At 35.6% G+C, this 24,141-nt stretch overlaps 1 protein-coding gene across 10 annotated transcripts in view; it reads left to right on the top strand.

Moving 5' to 3' along the window:
• The window catches only part of CTNND2 (catenin delta 2), a 629,651-nt gene that overhangs the window by 230,133 nt on the left and 375,377 nt on the right, over positions 1-24,141 (top strand). For all 10 annotated transcript variants that reach the window (XM_050328005.1, XM_050328001.1, XM_050328022.1 and 7 more), the window contains one exon: positions 8,778-8,890. In XM_050328005.1, the coding sequence (XP_050183962.1) occupies positions 8,778-8,890 (113 nt within the window). The remainder of the gene's footprint in view (positions 1-8,777; positions 8,891-24,141) is intronic.

Genomic DNA, 24,141 nt, shown 5'->3' with positions numbered 1-24,141 from the left:
ATCACATTTTGTATCCGTCTTTCAAAATGTATCTCTGCTAACCCCATACTGCACCAACCCATATGTCAACCCATAAAAGGTATTTATATTCATTTTTATGATTATTTATTTAACTTGGTTCTGAACTCTTTCCCAACTGTCTTTGCCCATACTACAAATGTTATCCTGAACTACATTTTCCTTACCTACTTGTTTTCAAACAGGTAATTTTTAGACTATAATTTCGTTATGAAAACCTTTTTACTGTGTTCAAAAGATGAGCTATTCATACCAGAAATTAGGAGAATAAGATCATAATGATACTTCTTAAAACTAACATTTTCATTGCTAATTGCTTTTCTCTTTCATAAGGAACAACATGAATCTACTGGGAATTTCCTGAAACTGTGGTAGTTTTGTAGGGTAGCCAGAAAAGGAATGAATTGCCTAATTATTTTACTAGTTCTCTTCTTTGTAATAAAAGATGTAATAAAAGAGGAAATATTCAGAAGCTATTAAAGTTAACTGCTACTGCCACAGAATCATCTGTGAGAGAAAATGTGCAAATCTCAATGGTTTGCAGTCCTTGAGTTCAAATTTTCTTTAGCCCGTGCTGTTTGTGCCTCTGGGTTTTTTTCTTTAGTACTTAACAGTAGTAGAAATGAGTGAATTATTTGACTAATCAATGTACTGTCTGCTAGAATACTAGAATTTTTGTTTACAATTATCCATGTATTCAAGCTGAATTTCCTTACAGTTTTGTTGTAATCCTCAATTTATTTGAAAGTCCATTCACATTCATTTAGTGTAGCAAACTGTGTCTCTCAAGTGTGCAGAAAATCATGCTACTGTGTTAGTTGTAAAAAAAAAAAGAAGTCCAAAATCCTATCAGTATTGATTTACATGTGCTAGGTTGTAATTCAGGAGCCCCTGGTGGTCTAGTGGTTAAGGGTGCGGCGCTGTCACCACCGAGGCCCGGGTTCGATTCCGGGTCAGGGCCACTCCTGGGCAGATGGAGCTCGTTAGCCCTTAAAGGCAACCCACCTACGTCCTGAGGACCTCGCTGCCACCGTCCAAGCTCGCTTGGCCCCGGCAGATGAACCTTAGGATTAAAGGGTGGGCTCAGTTCTGCGCACACTGTGTCTCACCTAAAAAATCCAATGCGCAGGCTGGAAGGTGTAAGACCTTCCCCGGATCTTCGCTCGCGAAGACTGGCCATTATTATTATTATTAGATTGTAATTCAAAAAAAAAAAGACCCATCTTGCTTTGTTAGATAATTTCTGAATCCCTTACTAACTTGCTAATGACCAACTTTTTAATAGCTACTCATGGCAATATTCAGATCTAGTATCCTAATTAATTCAGAAATTCAAGCAGAATTTCAAATTATGGAATCTGTTCTTGGATATGCTGTACTGACAGTCTATGTACGGGTTGAGAAATCAGTCTCTCTTTTAAGGCAAGGAAAATCAAAAGAATAGTTCACCAGAATAATTTCTCCAATGCAATCAGAAGAGGAAGGGACTAGATATTGCTCTTCTTTTAGACTATTCTGGACAAGTGTGAAACTAATGATTTATAATGCTGACTCACCATCTGTATGCAATGCCTAGGATGACATGTATCTTCACAACTCTGAAAGGGACAGCTAGTTCAGAGATGTATAAATAAGGAACTGGAGAACTCCGTGAATCAAATGCTGGAGAAGACTTCAGATCTCTAAACATGTAGATAGAGTGCACAAGAAGTGGTGTGTGTTACTGGTATCCACATATGTTGGTGTGGTTACTGACACCTCTGTAGCTATTGCTGGCACTTTGGCATAGTGCCTGACAGAGAACAGATCCAATCAGATAAGAAAGGGAGACCAGAAGCTGAGGATGTTGTCAGAACCAAAAAAGGCTTTCTTAGTGCTTCAGTGTCTAGAACATTTTTAGAAATTTCACATTTCGAGACCCTGTTAAGTTTCTTAGCTTTTTACATGTCTTTAAACCATACAGATATATGTATAATTAAGCATCTTCCATCTGCAATCAGACTGTGTTGCTCTTTTCAGAACAAAATTACTCTACAGATATGTATTTAAAAATCAAGGTAAAAAGTGTCAGTCCATAGTTGTGTCTGATATATTAGATATGCTGAACATGCTAAGTCAGGCTCCAAAGACTGCTACTGTGAATGGAATTACACTTTTCCACTTAGACATAGTAAATCTTTGTGCTTGGACAACTGAGAAGTAAGCAAGAATTATGAACTTGGGCCAGTGTAACACTGAAGAGTGTTACTGTCTGTTACTTCAGTTCTATTTCTTTTGCTCTCCTTGGAGAAGATCCACCATCTCTGAGGTCTTGTTTTGTTCCCACATTGAGCTTTACAAATAATAATAATAGCCCTAAAGAAAGTCAAAGATACTAAGTTGGAAAGTCAGTTTATCTTACATCCACCTTAAATTGCTACCATGAAGGGTGGAGAAGCAAAAGTAAGACATTAGAAAGCTCATAGTAGTTCTAGTCATGTCCTAGTGCTCCAAGGTTTTTACTTACAGTTTGTTGCTTTGTGAACTGAAGTAATCTGCATGGGAGGAAGTGGAATAACACAGCAATCATGGTGGATGATAAACCATCGGGAGTGTTGGCAAGGGGTGCAAAAACTAGTGAGATGAGGAGAAATGAGTTAGCTAAAAGATTAAAGCTGAATATAAAACAGAGGAAAAAAAAAGGATAAAAAAAAGAAACAAGCAATTTGTAAAACAAAAATGGAGATAATTTGAATAACTTCATTGATTATGCTGGAGAAGAAATAATGCAATTTCTCCAGGAACAGAAGTCCAGGCAGTTGGGCACTGAGCCTTCAAAGAGCAAAGCTCTCCTGTAACTCTCAGAGGAACAAGGCAGTGTGCCTGGAGAAGTAAAACATGCAGTGGAATGCAATTGTAACCACATTTATATCAGGGCCCTAAAAATAGAAAATAAAATAATGTCTGATTTCTATAAAAGTTGTTAAAGGCATGAGAAGGACTTCCTTGAAGTAATCTTACGTGAAAAAAGAATAGTTTCTTTTTAAACACTGCAGTCAACTATTCTTTACCCCACAAATTATCCATATGCATAATAGATGCCATACTAGTCTCTTGTAAAGAAGCAGGGGATTGCTCCAAAATGTTGTTGTGTCTTATTAGAGCAGCGAAATAAGCGTTTGGCCATTGTCACCACAGGAATGCACTGCTGAGTAATAACTTGGTGTCCACCAAACCCCAGATCCTGTGGAAATGCTGTTCTGTTACATGGGATTCCATCCTCTGTGCTGGACGGTTCATTTTCCTTTCGTGAACTTCATAACACTGTTGTTGACCTATTCCTTCAACCTGTCAAAGTTCCTCTGAATGGTATTCCTGCCCTCCAGTGTATGAATTGCTTCCTTCATGCTGATGTTACCTGGAAACTTGTGCAGTCATTGTTCCATTAAGATTCTGCAACAACATACATACCCACAACCGACTTTCTGGATTTGCCACCTCTCTGCTTATCTGATTACCTTTTAGGGAGCTTTTTCCATGATCTCTGTGTTACTCAGTAAAATGGAAGAATGAAACAATCCAGTGAAAAAGGATAAGAACAGAGCAAGTGAAAACACAGTCCAACAATGGAGAAAGTGGAAGGTAGTGAGTGGTACATTCTAAAGCTCAGTTTTGAAGCTTCTGAACAACATTTATTGTCAGATGGACAGGGGCATTGCTAATGATGTTTTTGTACTGTTTGAAAGCATCAAGACATTCTGTTTTCTTTCTAGTTATAAGATGGGCTGTCAGGTCTGGTTTGTGTCTGATGCTATCTATCCCTAGTTTTCTGCTAAGTTAATCTTTCCTAGGTTTTACTGTTTTCCTCAGGAAGTGTGTGCTCCAGTTTTAGCTACTCATGTGTGTTTGGTATGATAGGTTAAGAATAGTTTGTTATCAATACCACTCTAAGTAGTGGCATTCACTTGGAGTTTATAGATGTGCAGTATACGGAATTAGGCATGATGCCATAGCAATATACACATACCACTTGTGACATTAATTGAGGTACTTTTTTTCATGTTTAACAGGTTATAACAAGATAGAGCCAATATTGTACATTTCTACAGCCTGTGTACTTTTTCAAGTTCTGTGGGCTTTAAGACCTACTCCTTTGAAAGACTTCAATCCAGGAGATGATTTATTTGTTTGTATAACTGTAATCAGGCTTGCTTTATTTATCTCACCAGGGATTCCCAACCCTACCTTAATGCTGTTATTTGCCTGTATTTGAAGATTCAAATAATCACAATTGCTCCAATTTGGTTTTGTATAGCATATTTGCAATCAAAAGCCAAACACTTTTCCTCTTTTAATGTTATGACCTATAGATTTTTGGAAATCCAGTAACTTTGCAAAGCTCTTCAGCTTAAGTTTAGATTCTTTTTTTTTTTTAATTGGCTGTTTTTTTCTGTATCTACTGATTTGCTGTGTCTTTTGCTCAGCATTAATACACATCTCTATGGGAAAGGATTGGAGGATTACTCTGTAAAGGACAGAGTAAAGTGAGACAAGCTCTAAATATCAGCCAAATTTCTTTTGACCTAATTTTACCATTCCAAAAAATTCAAATGGGTCAATACAGATGACCAAGCAGATATAAAGCATAAGAAAATAATGAAATACTCTCTGATTTGGTGTGCCCTGAGCTCTGGAGTTCCTAATTTGTCTGAAGGCTATGCACATTTCCACTGTGCTTGTTCAGTGTCTGGACCACTGTTAAATGTTATGACCTGAGTCAAATCTTATATTACTTGAAGCTTTGGTGGCTGCAGAGGATAGATAAAACACAAAACTCATGCTGTAAAAGCAAGTGCATCCAATTGCCATCTATGGAATAATGAATATTTTTTCAAAAACCAACTTCACCACGGTAGTGGAGAATTACCTTAATTGTTTCAGGCCCAAGCCAATAAATACTCTTTGTCAAAACAATTTGATAAAGTTGTCATGAAGTTCCTCCCTTTACAGGCTTCTCTCAAATGATTTCTCTGGATTACGCTTATCAGTATCTCCGATGTCTCTGTTGGCTTCCCTCTCCCACACCCTTCATAGTGCCAAGTGCTAAGGGCTGCCAGGCTGGTCACTGCAGTTTGCAGTGCCTTTGCATGGGCACTTGCTTTGGAATTATTGCATTTTGTAGCACAGTCCATGAGGCTGCACTTGTCGTTTCATTATGTAAATTAATTTTGATGTTGCAATGTAGTTTCTGCTGTTCTTCATTCTGCAACTGTCTTGACAACAGATTTGCATAATCATTGAGTAGGAATTTGTTTTTAATTTTGATGTTCCGATTAGCTTGATTCAGATAAATAATAGAAAGTTGTGAAGATAACACAACATGGCATGAACTGGTGAAAATTATTGTAAACACAACAAATAAGACAAATAAGACAAACAATGGAGTCAGGTTCAGTGATTATTTTTATAAAGTGTAAGCAGATACTATATCTGGTTTCTGTCTTCTTGCACTGTGACAGCTGCTTGAAATCTAAACATATGGATTTATTCAAATATTAGTCACTCTCACTGCTTCCTAAACAAATAGAAGGAAACTTATTCATTTGTTTTCTGCCATAGATCCTTGATACAGAGGGATAGCAGACTCACAACTCCTACTTGAATTCTTCTTTTCTTCTTTCATTCCAAAGGCAACTCTGTGGACCTAAACCTTTGTCATCACACGAGGGAATACCTATCACAGCTCCTGGTTAAACTTAATGTAGAGGATAATTTTTGAAGCAGTAATTGTTTGTCTCTTCAAAAATTCCACTTCCCCACCTTTTGTCTCCTTCCTTGCATTCCTAAATTCTGATGGCACCTGATAGAAGATGATTCAGTAAGAAATAGTACAATTAAATCAAGCGACTAATGAAATTACTGTTCATGTATTTTAACCATTTTTATACATTAGAAACACAAGATTATTTCTTTCCTAAGTGATTCAGGAGTAAAATAGACACAACTTCCCTTTTCCAGTCATCTCTGCAGGGCAAGATTTAAATAATGTGGGAGTGAAACCAGAAAATATTAATTTCTATGTTTTAGGAACAGCAGTTTCCTCAATAAGGGTCCAGAATGATAGTGAGAGACTCCTTAAGAGACTTTAGGGCATTTACTAGAGTAGCAGTTAGTATAATAGGACTGAAAGAGATGAGTAGGGGATGAGTCATGAAGTATGCTACAAAATGAAAGAAAGAGAAAAAGGGAGAAGAAAACAGAAAGGAATAAGTAGGAATGGTAAATAAATGACATAGTGAAGAGTAGAAAAGTATGTTTTGGAGACCAGACTCATGAATAAAAAACAATTTTCTGTAGACAGAGTAGTTGTGACAAAAGGGTGTTTGTTGAGGAAATGCAGAAGCATCTGGAAAAGTTGTTAACCAGACCGATTAACTGAAGGAATACAAACTTTAGAAAAAAAATCTGAGAAGATATGCAGTCAAGACAGTTGAAGGGGAAAAAAGCAAAATGATATTTACTTTTTAAGCATTTTGGTAAAATAGGCTTGGGAGCATTTCTGTATTTGGTTGGCTTGGGATAGCATGCACAAGAGAGCTGGAGAGATGGTTTTTTGCACCCCTACTAGAGTAAAAGAACATAGTAAGCTACACTTTTTTCTCTAGGAAAAGGCAAGCAACAACATAGACAGTCCAGGGGTATTTGCTCCCAAGTCCTTGGTTCTTATATTTTCTTAGCAACATTATGTGGACAGCTACATCTGCTTACTAGGTGGGTAAAAGAAATGCCCGTGTTGGGTCATGGCAAAGAACATGTCTGACCTGCCTCACCTGGGATGGTGGGAAGGGAATGGCTGGATGAAAAGCTATGCTAAGCACCAAAATGTGCATTGGCATGATCGAATCAAGTAACTTTAAAAATACAGTGGAATAGAATAGCTGTTGAAGCTTTTGCTTTTATTTTGAAAGTAAACATAATGCTCAGTTTGATTTTCTTTCATATTTTAAACTATCAAAATTTCTCAGGGCTTGCATGCTTTGATAGAACCATGCTGGCATGGCAAATACTGTACCACTTTGATTTTTCATTCTTCAACAATTTAGTAATATTTCTGTTACAATCCGTTCTGCATTAAGGGTATTATTTTATGCAAACAAGAATGGGATTTGAATAATAACTCTTGGAAAGCTGATCAACGGTCTCTTCAGCTTTTCAGACAATTGATTCTTCTAGATGAGAGAAATGCTCTCTGTGAAGTAAGTGTATATGAAATAGGTGATTATTGCTAGGTGATTTTTAATAGTCCTATCTTCAAACAACAGTGAAGAAGAAATTTCCGCGTACTACAAAAATGTGTAGAGAATATTATTAACTATTGATTATTAATTCACTGTTGAAATTCAGTGAGCAGTGATGCTTTGGTCTTTACATCAGACTTTTGATGGTATTCTTGTACTCTGTATAGTCCCCTCTTCCATTTCAGTTATGTGTTACCTTCCTTCAGAGATTTGAAAAGTGTAATGCCTTCATTTACCCTTGGCTTCGTGGTTAGAGGTTTTAAGTAGCAGGTGGAATGAAGACTTCTGAATCCTACTCTACTTCTACTACTTCTTCCTTTTTCTCAAATACCAAGTTCTTCAGTGACCCTTGGTGGACATAAGTCATGAGTTGTAATTTCCATTGCTGCTCTGTCAGTAAAAACTTTGCTGTGTAGTTATGCAAGGGACTCTCTCCCGTACCTCTGCAATACAGAGATCATTTTTGGAAAAAAAAAAAAAAGAGGGAGAAAGAGATAATGGATGCATTTGTGTGGATACAGGAATGATTTAAGAAGTGGATTCTCAAAATATTTCTCCTTCAGCCTCCAACAAACCCAAAGAAAAGGTGTAGGAGAGTTTTTTTTCTGTTTACTCACGAAAATGGCATAATGTAACTATGACCGAAACGAAAGGGCAGCAACATCTGGCAAATTTGCAACAAACATAGTTCCCTAAAAGTATTTCAGTTTTTTATTTGATAAAACTAGTGCTACAATATGCGGGAAATGTAACTCTTTAAGAAATTGTGGGGATTTTACTTGCAGTGGTTTTTTGGTTTTACTTCTCTTTTTTTTTTCTTTTTTTTAATTAAATCTCTGTGTATAAAATCAAAACCCCTTCATAAGTACCTTTATAAACTCTGTGGATAAATCTTGTCTGGTAGGACTGGTTTGGTTTCCTTGACAGAATGAAAGGAAACCCATTCAGTTAGTAGTGGGATTTTTAGTACAGCTTTTGTCCAAAATTACTTGAGTTTCCCTTCTGCACATCATTAAATACAGAAATTAAGCTGTGCTCAGTCCATAACAGCATACCTTCAATTTATTTTATTTCACTACTGTGTGCTGTGATGTTGTCTGTTTTAATACAGAAGCTTTTGTCACCACATGATCATCTATGGAACTTTGCATCTGTTTCTCAGTAGTGCAAATTGTACTCGTTTTTGATCATATTCAAATAAGTTTAGTAAGATGCTACTAAGAAGTCTATGTGTACTATGTCGGCCTAAATTTTTTAGTGTATTTGGAAATGCCATTCCTGATAAACTGACTCATTCTATGAAGGAATGGGTAGGTGTCACCACAAAAATTTTAAATATGAATGCATTGAGAAAGGGAATAAAGAAAGCTTCCTTATATGGTGTTATGCTAATAGTTCTTGAACAAATGATATTTTTATGTGTTGAAATTCCTTCTTAATCTCAAGAGAAGTCAAAACAAATGGTTTAATTTATTTTTTCAGGAATTGCAGTTTGAGAGACTGACTCGAGAACTTGAGGCTGAACGTCAGATTGTAGCTAGCCAACTGGAGAGATGTAAACTTGGATCAGAAACTGGAAGCATGAGCAGCATTAGGTAATGTACGAATTGTTAATGTCTTTAGTAAATTTTGTCACTGTTATGGATTACCACCAAGAACAGATTTGATAATCTTTTTGTAAAAAACCAAAAATATACACCAGAGAGCATGAGATTTTAGTAGAGGTTGAAAATTTGCATTTTGACCTGCTTCATAGAAAGAAAATTTCATGCAATTTTTATCTTGTGTGTCCAGTAACAAAATAGTAGTCACATTTGGAATTTGTTGATTTGCTGAACTCTGAATGGATTATCAGCAAAACTCTCGTTTTTACCACCAATACAGCTGTAATTTTCAGCCAAAACTTTTTAGCTTCATATTTGCATGGATGTATTGATAACTTTTGTAAACCTGTTTAATCATAGTTTCATCATTCATGGTATTAAAAGGTTTAGAGTGAATTACTTAAAGCTGCTGACCCCACATCAAAATGTAATGATAAGATATGTATCACTCGTTTTTTTACGCATTGGTTTTCTTCAATATAAGAAATCATTCTGGTACATTATTTGGAGGATGGCAAGTTTATTTAAGAATTATAACAAAAGGAAACTAATCTCTTGGTCAGTTTAGTGAGACTTTGCGTTTTTGAGCTTCTTGATACTGTGTTTCTTCATTTTCTCAGTGAACCTAATAAATGAAAGATGGTGGTACTTGAGTTTCAAGGATCGAGGAAAAAGTCATGTTGTATAGACCTGTATTCTTTTTTTATCAGCGGAAATATAAAATGTGATATCTTTTGAATACATAATACAACACACCAAGCCTAGTGACAAGTTTTGTGTGATAATAGTAGAAAAAATACAAGAAGTATTGATCACTACTGTCTCTCAGTTTAAGCAATTCAAACTACACTTCAGTCAAATAAATGTTTGCTTTCCACAATAAGTAGAAAATAATTATTCAGTAGAATGCCAAAGATGGAGCAAAAATACTGAATGTAAGTTCAATTAAAATAGCAGAAGTCAGAAAAATCTTTCACTAGTTCAGCAGAAGCTGTACATGAAGTTGACTTTAATATAAGCATCCTTAATAAATCAGGTGAGAACTCAAGATAAAATCTTATTTTATATGATCTTTCTCACCATCTAGACTTTTTAACATTAGAGAAACTATATTACTTAGACTGATTTAAGCACAGAATAGCTAATATTTCGCAGTGCAGTACAGTACTATATTTGCATGTCAGGTGCGTTTCCTGAGGACTTTAAATTTTATGTATGGTATGACTACATTTCAAGAAAACTATGTCTGAACAATGTTTGAGTGATACTGAGCTATGTTTAAATAATGCTGTTATTTTAGGATTATTCCAGGCAGTGATACAGATGCTCGGACATTTCTTGTTGGGAAGGAAATGTTTTCTTGTTGAACTTATTGATAAACTTCTTATTGATAAAGCTATACTTTCAAGGTATTGGTGATATCAAGGTCACTGAGCTGACTCTGATTGAGGTCTGACACTCCAATTGTTCAAGAAGTTTAATAATTTGACTGCTAATCTGTCTGTGGAATAAACTAGTACCTGGAATAACAGAGTGGATTTCATGCAATTTTTGCATCTGTAATTTGCCCCAGAAATGTTTTACTTTTGAGCAGGTAATTTCTAGCATTTCAACTAAAGACATTTTAAGAAATACTTGAAATACTGTGGTTCAGAAGAGAACATTGAAAGCTTACAATTAGCTAAAGAGAAATCAGTAATTAACTAATATTGTTTGGGTTGAGTTGTTTATCCCATACATATTAAATGAGCAATTTTCTGTCCTAAAAATTGTAAATAATTATGGTAGGAGCGTAGAACTAACTCAAACATTAAGTGAAGTCAAATATCTGTCTGACTGCTGTACTGACTTGCCAGTGCTCATCCGGATTGGAGAATGTTTCTTTGACATTGTATTCTTTGACATATCTTTGATCTGAAATATTTTTTAGAGGATTGGGGACTACACTCACTAGGAATTGTACCAAAAAGGACTAGAGTACATTCTTTTCAGGAACAGGTTCTTGGCTGTGAACCAAAGCCAAAATCAATAGCTTCTGATAAAGCTAAAATGCTTAGACCATGAAGTAGGACAACTCTTCCCTTCCACAGTGTTTCTCTGTTGTCAGACTTTGAGCAGATTGTTACTCACCCTGCTGAGTATTAAAATTTCATCACACATTCCATAAGGAGCCAAGTCACGTTCTATACTGCTCTATTCCTTTGGCTGAGGTATGTATTCCTTCAGGGCCAGATTTATCAGTATGTCAGTTGCTCTAGTACGGGGGGCAGTTAGATCTCAGCATATCTTTAGAGATCTTCAGTCTCTGATAATTTTAAGAACTGTATTAAAGAACTGTACTTAGTTGTTAATAAATCCTTAAAACTTTAAAGTTTGTTTCATATGCTAATCACTGTTTTATGTGAGCAGTATATGTTTGTCTATAGACTGGCATTTGTGCACGAGTGCGTGAAGCAACAAGCAGAGTTTCTGTACTTTGCAGTATTGCAAAAATATAATATAATAAACTGAAGAACATGGAAAGCATACCTGCTTTGAATACACTTTCTTCAGTGTTGTTCTCGCTCTTAGAAATGCATATGTTATTCACTCTTTATTACCAGGAAACTGATATTTTCCTAAGGAAGATACAATTTTTACAAATGCACTGAAGAAAAGTACAGCAAGTCTAATTGATCTTTCATTTCAAGAAAATTGAAGAAATAGATGGTATGCACTGTGATATAGGTAGACAGTTGGTCAAGTAAATAAAATTACAATTACAGTTTTTCTGTACAGCTGTCAGTGTTAGATCTTAGGCTACTTACTGTACAAGCATGTATAGTAGTCTTTGTAGATATTTAATATTAGGGATTGATGAATCCAGTAGCCAAGGGAGGTGAGGCTGTCACAGCCTAGACCTGAATAGACTGGAGAAGTGGTCTTTTATCATGTATGAAAATGCCAAGTGTAGTCTTTTTGTACTTACCTTCTTATATATAAACCAGTAGCGTGGCTATGTTTAAAAGGATTTTTAAAAGTGATGTTTTTTAAGAAGATGGGCATTTCACCAGTAGGCAGAGAAGATTTTTATTAAACTTATGACAGCAAATGCTGTAGCTCAAAATTCATCTCATTCTGCAATGTGTGTTTGCTTAGTAGTTCAGAAGCTTGGTAAGCTTTAAGTTTTGTCACACACTGAAGCTGATCACTGTGGATTGTGTAAGGTTTAACAAGTCACGCTTCGATGAACTTTTGTCAACTGAATTAATAAAAAAGTTTGTCTGAAATAAAATGAAAACCAGCAATAGAAGCATGCAGGTTTTTGAAAATGTAAGTTTCTGAAAACATTCCTCGTGAATTCTACAGATCTGAATGTGGTAAGACAGTGTTTAATAGTGGGTTTCCCGTGCCTCCACCCTGTTATCTCACTGTGATTTTATGTTACTGTAAGTGACCAGGTCAGGTGGAACCCTTCAGAAAGATGCAGAGATTGTTCCGCTCCTGAAGAGAGTTTTGTCAGTGTTAAGCACGTTACTGCTTGATATATTTCCAGATCTTGTATAGAGCTTCTCACATGTAATTAGGCTTGTGGTAAAACAGAATATCCTGGTAAAAATATGTTGTAGATTTCAAGGTAGTAGAAGTAAAAAAGTCCCTGCCATTCTTGACTATGAAACCTATTTTCGGTTATAATGCTATTAATGCCAACATGAAAATTAAATTAGCTGGAAGGAAACATTCAATTAGAACAAAATGGTGGGAAAATGTGTAAGAGTTTGTTATATCAGAATGTTTTCATTGAAGTGTTTGGATTATTTGCATTCTTTGCTATATCTAGAAGGCATAAGTTCAAAAAAATACCTTTAAAAAACACCATCACCACCAAAAATAAAAAAAGACAACAGAAGAAAGTCAGCAATGTTTCCTTAGAAAAAAGTTTAAAAGATGGTATTTTTCTTACATTCAAAATTATTAAGGAGTTAATATGGATAATCTCTGAAGAAAAGAAACTGAAACAACCTTTGTCAGACCATAACTAAGAATGAAAAAATGTAGTTTAAATGCTTAACCACTCTGATAGGTTTGGTTTGGTCAGGGGGAGGAGGGTTGTTTGGGGATTTTTTAAATTTTTTTCCATGTCAGTTTTTGGCCTATAGCTTAGCTAAGTTATTTAGGGATCCTTCCCCATACCATTAATCTTCTATAATGATCAAATTACCAAAAATTGTTGGTGGCTTGCTAGGTGTTGAGTTGCTAGGGTTGCTAGCTGATGGATGTTAGTCACTGTGCTAATATGTGTCCATGTAGGTAATAGCTTGGAACCCAGCACTTCTGAAAATCAGGCTACTGATTTACATGCTCAAACACAGCATTTAGGCACTTCTCATGATGGGAAGCAGAGGGGCAGGCACCAATCTCCTCACTCTTGTGACAGTGACAATTGGAGGAAACAAATGAAGCTGTGTCAGGGGAGGTTTGTGTTGGGTATCAGGAAAAGGTTCTTCCCCCCCAGGGTGGCTGGGCACTGGAACAGGCTCCCCAGGGAAGTGGTCCCAGCACCAAGCCTGACAACGTTCCAGGAACATTTGGACAACATTCTCAGGCACATGGTGTGATTCTTGGGATGTCCTGCACAGGGCCAAGAGTTGGACTCGATGGTCATGATGGGCCCCTTCCATCTCAGGATATTCTATGATTCTGAAATCTTGGAAATCAGAGTTTTGTGGGGTACAGTAAGTTGTCCAGAAGTATAATGGGCAGATTCTTCTTGTTGTGATAGTTGTTACAGTTTACCAAGCCTGATTTTCTACACTGGTTTGACATCAATAGTTGATGTTCCTGGTGTTGTGTGTACCAGCACATGTAAGAGTGTTCGGGTCAGTGAAAATGTTTTAGAAGTCAGGGATATACTGAGGTTAGTATTTTCACTACTGCAGCATCACCTTGTATTTTGTATCTCTTGATCTTTGGGTTGTGAGGTGTAGAGACCTGAGAGGTGATGAACTCTGTATCCTATTAGACTTGGTCAATGAGTTAGTTTGAGACTACTACCAAAAGAGGAAAATTTGAAGAAAAATTTCATTATAGGAAATAAATTTTGGTTGGAACAGTTGGTACAATTGATATTAGTAATATGACTATTTAATATATTCTGCAGAATGACAGTTTATTGGATTAAAATATCAGACTTTTGATCTGATCATTCAGAACAACATGATCTGAAGTTTAAGTTTGCACCTGTCTATACTCACTGTATTGTATGTCCAGTATTCAGGGAAATGGTTTAAAAAATTACTGAGCGAAGAAGTTGCTACAAAAGCAAGAAAATGAAGTGGAAGGTTATATATATATATATAAAATTATTATTTCCATTACTAGAATATTTGTGGGGTCTTTGTGCTGGTTCTCCACAATGAAGCACATCAAGAAAACAGATTAATGCCATTGATCCTCCACAGAGAACTATCCAGTTTCATTGTTTTGGAGCAAATAAGCTTCTGTTGCTGAAAAGCAAGTTTCCAGCATATGTCCAACCAATCAGGTTTGGTGTAATTTTGTTTTTTACAGTACATCCATATCTTTTATAGTAGTAGTATGGGTCATATCATTCCCAGATGTCTCTGAATGCAAAAATTGCAACAAGACTTTAAAACACCCCTTGCACAGATGTTCTCCCTCTTCTTCTGCTTGGTAAATACCCTCCTGAGATACTACCTCCATTATTCAGCTTTGCCAAACACTGGCATATCAGTGAAATTACAGTATCAGTTTTTAGTTTAACTCATCAAAGTAACTGCAGAGAAGTTTTGACAGTAAGGATATGAATACTTTTTTTTCTAGTGCCCTAAGCAAGGGTCTTATAGCCTGAAAGCCCTATATGGGGCTTATAATGGCTCTTAAGTGCCGTTTGTCACTTATATTCTCTGTTAACTAGCTCATATTTTTCATTATGTCTTCTGTTCTACTAATGCAGGAAATACAGGAATAAGACAGGAAAAAGAAAAAAAGGCAAAACCACAAAAAAGCAGAATGAAACAGGAAAAGCAGATCCTTTACATACCAACATTTACTGATATGTGAGCCAATGAAGAGTGGACATAAAGGTGTATTATATGCCTTAGTGCACATTTGGCATGTTACAAAGATACTTGAAAACTTTCCAGTTTTTTCATTCACAATTTAAATGTGTTTTTGCAAGCCTGACAATAGAGCATTGCACTAATTTGAAATAAATGTGGAAATACAGATATTAGGAAATATATTGTTGTTAGTGTAAAATTCAGTTATGTCTTATGAAGTGAGACTCTATGTTCAGACTACTGTTCACAGCCTGTTTGTTGAAAAATCAGGGCAATTCAGTTTACCACTAAGAATGGATAAGCCTTAGTAGTAGATTGCCTAAGGAGACAATAATAAAAACTATCATTTGAAACTTAAACACATGTAGAATATCTGTTGAGAACGTGGCACAAGTGACAAGTTTATTTCTCTACAGCCCTTCTAGCTCTCTTTTTTATGATACCTTGCTAGGCTCCGCTTTCATCATCACCATGGCTAGGCTTCGTGAACAAAGATTTGAGAAGGGCTCTACCCACGCTTGCTACAAGCGCGCTGATGGCTAAAAAGGCCAATGTGAGATAGACAAGTCCGGTTGCAGAAGGTACAGCAGAAAGACTCCCCAGGTGATATCGACAACAACTGGACAACATTCTTTTTGTCTCCTTCTTTAATTATTAGATATCAAAATGTTTTTGGATACGTTTAGAGGAAGACAAAATTGAGTATATACTGAGAGAAAATACCTTATTATAAGAAAGTTCTTGAGTTTAAAGTATTCACAGGCAAGTTTGATAAAACTTCTCCAGGAAAGTTCATTTGCAGTGCTTACTGCTTGTGGGTCAAAGGTGCTGGATAGTGGTTTTGTGATATCTTAGAAGTAGCTAGTTTATGGCTGAGAACAAATCCTGTAACATGGTGACAATATTTAATGACTGTTGGCAATTGACATCAAACACTGAAACAGAAGGAAGGTATGCAAGGTGCTTCAAGGAGTCAGTTCTGAGAAATTGCGGACAGAGACCAAAGTGGTGTCTGTCATTAAAGTTGCCTGCTGGTTTGTATTAAACCAAGATTTAAATTGTTCCTTTTTTTGACAAACTGCACCTTTCAGGTTGAGTATTTCCTTTTCGGAAAGCACATACTGAGGTTTTGAAGGGAGTTTCAAATAATCATCATCTTTCTTCTTGTTGTTGTTATAAATTTGCACCAAAAGACATTGCTGTTAACAGAGGAATTAAGCGTACCTTTGCACAGAGATAAGTCCCTATTTTCCTGTAATGATTTTTGCCTTCTATGGATTTTGGTGTACTGCAAGGCAGAGTACTGGAGCTGGGAGGGAAGTCTCCTCAATGATATCCCATCCTTCCCTCCATGTTGTCAGGGTAAGGAAGGGTCCTTCGAGTGCAGTGGCAAGAGGTCAAGAAGCAGATCTCCAGGTACACTTAACATCCCAGTAAATGGATGTATGGGTGGGGAGTTGGAGAGGAATTGGTTCAAAATGTGGATGAGGCATCTGGTAGAACCCAGGTTCAGTCTATAAAGTGAAGATTGGTCAAAATAGGAGACTCAGAAGTGAAGAGTGGGATGAAGCATGATGAGAAAAATGGAATGGGCAGGACAGGCGGATTAGGCATTGGAGTCAGGAAACTATGGTCTCTCCTTACAGCTGGAGGACCTAAAATGAAAGCTAAAAATACCCATTTAACCTGGCTACTCAATCTGAGAAATTTAGAGTAATTCCTCAAGAGGTCTTACTGGCTTCATTTGCTAATATGAGCAGTCACCACATCTTTTTGTTGGTTCCAGATCTGGTTATTAGGCCCCCTGTATATCTGAAAGGCTGTACAGAGAAATAAGAAGCAGAGAATGCCTGACAGGGATTCAAATGAATCTTTACAACAACAGCATTAGGCAACAGAAGTAGATACAATTCCACTGGATCGCCTTCAGCTACTATAAGCAGATAGATCTTTTTCTGATACACATTTTGCAAGTTATGAAATTCTGTTGGTCCTGTAAACAACTGTCCCTTCACACAAACATGATTTATCCTTCAAGCAGTTTAGAAATTAAATGGTTGGGAAACAAAAGTTGTGTAACAATTTTATTGTACAAGGAGTAAGTCAAAATGCAGCCAGCTGAAAGCTTTCCATAGCTCCAGACAAACATGTATTTTTACTTTTTTTTAAATGGGTGAAGACAAAGCCAATCTTGTTGCTGTTCTTCAGGAAACCAATTTTGTGTCAAGTTTCAAAGAAGTACTTCAAAGAACCACTGCAGTCAGGCACAGTATTTTCTCTCCCTTAACTATCCTTACCTTTTGCTTCTCACCATCTGACCTTGTGTAGGTAAGCTTGACTTCTCTCTTGAACATTCTCTCTTTTGATACCTTTCTTCTTTACTGCCTAAATTTATATTATGCCTAATTCACTGAACACTGTGGTTTGCCAAATTAAAGCTCTTACCTCCTGCTCTCAGCACTTCCTTGTTTTGACAAGTCCTGATCACCTTTCACCGAGTGCAGATATGGGAACAATTACTAAGGCTCCCTGCCAAAACTTCATTCAGTCTAGTTTATCTGTCCCTATTAAATGGCTAATTTGTTTTTCTTTAAAGCTGACTTTGTTTGGGTTCTTGGTTTTAATAAAAGCACAGTTGTTTTTCAAACAATTTTAAAAATCTGATTTTCAATAAAAATACATTGGTGGAAGTCAGACTTCACAGTAGTCATAGCTTTCAAAAATATACTTCTCTCAACTTTACTGTGACTGCAATAATTTCTTCAGTCACAGCAAAAGTGAATCCTGTGTCTTGCCGCAATCTGTCTTGATAAAATAATATCAATTTTGTTGTATTTAGTTGTAGTGATTGATATAGGAAATTTAAAACTTACCAAATCACTTTAAAAAAAAAAAATGAAAGGGTTTTTTTCTGTTCTTTTTTCTCTTACTTTACAAATTGACATTTCTATTGCTCCTAATTATTAAGGAATCTCTCCTTGCTCATATGTGATAATTTGCATAAGAATTGGTCCTGATTATCCTTTGTGTTGTCTGTATACTTTTCCTGAGGACTGACATGAACATCGTGATGGTTCTGCTACAACTGTGATTGTTCTGTAACAGAAACTGAACTATGCCTGCCTTGATACTCGTGTTTTTCAAATATCAGAAGTGTTCAGGAAGTATTAGTAGTACATTTAGTTGAATTCCAGGAATGACATTAATGAACACAGTTCTGTTTCCAGAGGCATCTCAGAACTGGATAGCATCATGCTTTGAATGGTTGTTAGATGCTCTAGGCATTTTGCCATTTCAGTAGTTAAGGAAGATTTTAAAATGTTAAACTTAAAGGGTCTTTTAAGTCCGTCATACTTTCAGCTCATAGAAGATGTACTCTCAACTCTTGTTAATTGTGGCTTTCCTTTACCCCTTCTATGTTTGCCTTGTTCTCTACACTGCTTGTTTGTACCAACAAAAGATTTTTTTTAAAAAATAATAAAATTATTTTGCACACCAGCTCTCTATTTCTGCACTCTCTGTAGAGCAATATACCCCAAATTCCCAGGTATAGTACAAATATTACATTTGTATTTACTCTGTTATTTTTAAACAACTAGATCAAGATTAAATAGTTGTATTGTATAATGCTGTTCCTTTTCACTTTTATATTACTCATGAAGAAATTTGTTTATTCTAAAAAACAGTTTCTAAGTAGTATTTAAATCTAGACCCATTTCAACCACTTCAACCTAATACAATAACAGCATTTCAACAACATTGATCTGGCAGCATTAGTCACTATGGAGCCACTTTTAGTCAGAACAGTAGACTAGTAGATACAGAACATTACAAGAATTTTCTTTATTACACTCATAGGACCAATCCAGTTGTAATCAGCACTTTGTAGTTCAGCTATCCAATTTTGCCCTTCTAGTTGATTCACAGAAAGCTCTGGCAGACCTTTGGAAGTTCATGACCAAATAATTTGTCGATGAAATGTTGTTATATAAATTGATAAATGTAGCTGTTAGAAGGAAATAATCATTGCAAGTTGCTGATGAGAACAGAAGGCCCTACTAATAATTCAAAGTAATCATCATCTCCACTTTCTTTCTTAGTCTGCTAAATGTATTACAACACAATATATTGCACTCTGCTTTTTAGGAATATGTAAACATCAGGGCATAAGTGACTTCATATATGTATGAACAGCTTTTGCAAAAAGCTTTCTGATTTTCTCAGTCCAGTCCGTGTAAATCCTGTTGGAGAGATGACTAAAAGAGATGTAGCATATCTATATCTAGTGGTATTTAAAAATATACTCTTAAAAAAGGAGGTGTAGCTTGTGTAGTAAATTACAGAAGTCAGCCTGAAACAGCTCCTGTAGCAGCATTTATATTTCTCAGCTTTTTTTTTTTAGGATTTAAAAAATATCTGAAGTTAGATATTGAAAGAGTAATACTTTTATTAATGGGTATTCTACTCTCATCCTTCTCTTTTTGCATCTTTTCCTCTCAACTTCTCTCCTCCCAATGTTTTCAATTAGTGCTGTAATTAAGAATGCAATGAAGAGAAAGACTTTTCAAGACCTTTACCTTTCTTGAGTCTTTATTTTTCGCTCTTATCAGAAGTTTTAGAAATAGGAGGATGTTGTGTGTTACCCTTTTTACCACTGTAAGGATTGATTATACTACAACTCACTTTTGTTCTGTTTCTGAACTGGTTTTTAAATCCATGTAAACGTTGCTACCACTACCCTTACTAATAAAATTTAATAAATCTTAGTCCTAATATCTGTGTAATGAAGAAATTACCCAAAAATCTTTTTCATGCCTTTATTTTTTACAAATGTTTCCAGTTAAATCACTTGGCTTTTGTCTTTTCTGATCCATATAGCAGAGAGAAGAACAACATAAAACTAAAAATCTGTTAATGCCTCTAAATGGTTTTATTTTAGTGGCCTGGGAATACACAACTGTTTCAAGATTAATCTCTGTTTTTGCAACAAGACACTAGTACTACATTGCTTTATTCCATTGCAATGAATTTAGATGACAATTTATATTCAGCTTATGAAAAAGACCCTAACAACAGAAAGGGATATTGATGTAGTTACAGTAAGTGCCCTTGTTCATGCCACTAAAAGAATCTGTGACAGGAACCTCCTAACATCAATGATGTTTAAATAAGCATGATTTTTATCCCTTGATGAGTATAAGTTAAAAAAAGCCCTGTTACCATACATAATATAACCCTTGTCAGGTTTTGATTATTTAAGGCATCTACTGAAAATGTAGGTTGTGAATTACTTTTATTTAGTTCAAAATAATACAGGAAGATTATTGTGAAGAGATATAATTATGGTTAGTTATTTGGAAAGATATTATGGTTAATGTACAGCTTTGTACATTAATGCTGACTTTAGTGAAAAACAGTACCACATTTACTGAGTGTTTTAAGAGTAGCACATAATTAGTTAAGACTGTAGCCAGCCTGGGGCACAATTTTTTTGGATCCTAATTTTTCTTTTTACTGTATCCTCTTATAATTTAAAGCTATATTAATTAATACTAAGCAATAATGGTACTAAATAGTCTAATCTAATCCAATTATTAAGATAGGATTTTAAAGGTTTATTTTGCCTTTTTATTCAAATTATACTCAGGAATAAGTTGTTTTGAAGTTACTATTTTGCTGTTCAGAGTTCAAATGGCTTGAATTTAGCTTGTGAAATATAGAAGTTGGCATCTCATGAAAGAAACTACAAGAATATTCTTAATATTGTTTTTGTACTTTCTTGAAATCAAAAGTTTTTAACTACTTCTGTATTTTTCTTAACACTTCTCTTCTGATTTAGCTTCTTGTCATATTTATAGCCTTTTCTTCTCTCCTTTTCTTTCTCTTTTATTGGTACTGGAAAGATGTAGGTCTATCGATGAGTTCCATGTGATTCAATGGTTTTGCCAGCCTATAATGTGTGACGAGGTTAATAATTAATTTTTCTGGAGGGATGTCATATTCATAAGTTTCAAAATCCAAGGGCTCTGAAATCTTAATAACTACAATTTCTTACCAGTTAACCCACTCTGAAAAATAAGGTGTATTGATAACAACAGAGATTTCTTTTTCTTGTTGATCATCTCTGGTTCTCAGCTGATCTAGAAGGAGATAGGGGACTTTCCAATCTACTTTATTCAGGAAAAGCAGAATCTCTTTACAGTTGTCTCTTCTGGCTTTTGGCGGTATCTCATTCTTTGCTTCTGCAGGAATAATCAATAACTTTGTGTTCTTAAGCTTTTTCATCACTTCATGGTGATAACAAGTCTCCTATATGTTCTGCCAACATACCCCATTCAGTAATGGTTCTCTGGTCAGAATCTGGGGCTACAAGACAAGGTGTAGTGTAGTTTGGAAAAAGTAGTTACACTTTCATAGATACGTGGGGTCTGAGGGAATAAAGTACTTCCATGAAGGTCTGTCAGAAGTACTACATGCTACATTTCTTGATAGTAGCTACAAATAAAATATTATATGCAAACACATGCAGTTATTGCAACCAATGTTTTATCATTTGTCAATGAAATGCACTTGCCTTCCTGCCTTGGGTTTCTTTGAATTGCTCAGTCTGAAAGTATTGCACCAATATTGATGAAGTTTGCAAGTAATCTATTAAAAAATTAATCCATTAAAACTGTTTTGACTGATGTTTAATTTTACTGCAGCCAAATCTCAAAGAGGAGTACCATGCAGGGTGACTGTAAGCAGGCAGGAAGCCTTTTAATGGAAGATACAAATCTTTCAGCTAGTCTTCAGTTCAGGGACCTCATTAATTTCAATGGTATTGCTTGGGTAAAGATGTGACAAAATGACCTTTGTTTTTACCTTTTTAATGTTGCATCATTCTTATGGAAAAGAACTATGGAAGTAAAAATAACCATACTAAATGCATAGGTAAAAGTGCATTCTGTAGATTAGCTTCTATATCGATATTCACAAACTTGGCCATATTTACTTTAAATTACTATGCCATAGTTAGAGGTTAATCTCAAAAAAACCCCAAACCCACCTACAGCATTGGGTTGACATTGGTCCTTCTCATAAGATGGAATTGCAGGAGAACGTGGAGACTTTGAAATGGCCAATACCATCTCTGCTGAATTTTAACAACTTTTATTAGATTACAAGTTCTCTTTTGAGGTATTTCAGACCCTTGAAAATCTGTAGGAATAAGATTTTTAAGACTTTAAAGGCAGAAATTTCTAATGGACCATTTCTATGATCCAAGGTGAATTCTTAATTGTTTTATATAACACAGTTTGTACAGAGATAAATATTGAAGATTTACTTCTCTGTTGAATTGTCATACTTCTTTGTAAAAGAATGGCACCGAGATGCTGTACCTCATGGAGATAAGTTGATTTCCTTCTTTCGCTTCTTTTGTTCCCACATACAGGGGAATGGGAGAAAAAAAAAAAAAAAAAAAAAAAAAAAAAAGAAAAAATAGCTTTATGCATGAAGGAAGGGCACAGGCTGAATGAAGCATTCAGTTCTGCCAAGGCAGCCATTCTCTTCTGTGGCATCAATGCTCTGCCAAGACTGTCACACTGTGATACCTCCTTTATTTTGAAGTTGGAGACTTTCTAAAACTAGGATCTTTTAGGTCTATGGGTTTGCAATGTGATAGCATAAAGCCTGATGGGAAAGAGTCACCATGAACTACTGCTTAGAAAAGCTTGGCGAGTTCTCTTTGAGCAGAAAGCTTGCAATGAAAGAAATGGTGAGGGAGCAACGAATGTGGAATAAAGTTTCATTAGCTGTTTGATGGGACACTATGCACAGTCAGTGTGACTTTTCTTATCTTTTCAAACACTGTCATCTTGATGGCCTTTTGGTAGCGTCAGGGGGCAAAGCTATTAACATTAAGCAAAAAAAACATTCAAATACATGAGGGCAAACAGTCTCTTATGGGAAATATAGCATCTAAAATGGTATTTCTTACTTTTTGAACTCAGTTCCAAATGCCTTCAAATGCCAGTTTTGACTGCATTGGGTATTTTGTACAGTGCTGATTATTTTCCCTATATATCTTTTTTTAAACAAGGTTAAAAAAGCTCACTACATTATTAGAGGATTATGGCAACCATAGGGATTTCAAAATATTACTATAAGAAAAGAAATGTCTCACTGCTTAAATTAGTTTCAATGCTGCAGCATATGACTGTTTTCATATTTCAGCTAAATTCATAAGCTACAGAATAATTACTAAATTACAGAAAATATATTTTATATAAATAGCTTGTTTTTTCTTTTTCTCAGAATCAAATGTATGTTTTCAATTAATTAATGTAACCAGTAGTCTGATTGCAGTCAGCCTCAAGTGTTAGGAAACACATCTGCATCCACAGGCTCTGATATACCTGTTGTTTCTGTGGTTTTGTGGACCTCTGCAACTGTTCTTAAGAGTTAAACTTGTGTTTAGCATCGCAAAATAATTAAAACCTCTTCTGGCATCAAAATCTGCTAAGAAAACCAACTGTTCCTTTTGGTTCTTATTCCACTTCTGAATTTTTCATTGTTTTAATTTGTTTTCCACATGAAACTTTTAATCTGTGCTTCCTCTTAATGTCATGATAAAGACATACCAGTGGCAGTTGCTGTACTATAGCGAGATACCAGTCATTACTCCTTCATGCATAGGATAACTATGTAATAAAATATAAGCAGTGTTAAGGAAAGATCTCCTTTCAATGGAAGCTATTGACTGTAAATATAAAGCTTTGGCAGACATTTTTAGAGAGTACCTTTAAAGGAGAAGAGCCATATCAAATGAAAAGATGAGGAATTATTTAGATGGGGACTATTTAAGTGTTCTCTGAAATAATTAGACCTGGAAAGCCCTTCTGAATGTATTCCAGTGCTTTACCTGCAGAAAATGTATACTGCTTCCCTGATAGATAGCATTATCAGTTTTACCAAGTGTTGCAGCCAAGTGGCAATATATTTGTTCTCTCTGAACTTTGTACAAGATGACTGCACTTGCAGACTGGCTGTGAGAGTGACAGTGACACAGAACTTGCTTTTCAGTTTGTTTATATTACTCTATAAATACGTAGGCAGGTTGTGCTTGAAATGAATGTGTCAACACTACATTGCTATGCACCAGTATTTTCAGTGTCATTTCCATTTCATTACCCTACC

This window comes from Myiozetetes cayanensis, unplaced genomic scaffold (genome assembly GCF_022539395.1).
Source record: "Myiozetetes cayanensis isolate MyiCay16 unplaced genomic scaffold, myiCay2020 scf1, whole genome shotgun sequence".
Taxonomy (NCBI): domain Eukaryota; kingdom Metazoa; phylum Chordata; class Aves; order Passeriformes; family Tyrannidae; genus Myiozetetes; species Myiozetetes cayanensis.
This window is presented reverse-complemented; position numbering and strand designations above follow the sequence as displayed.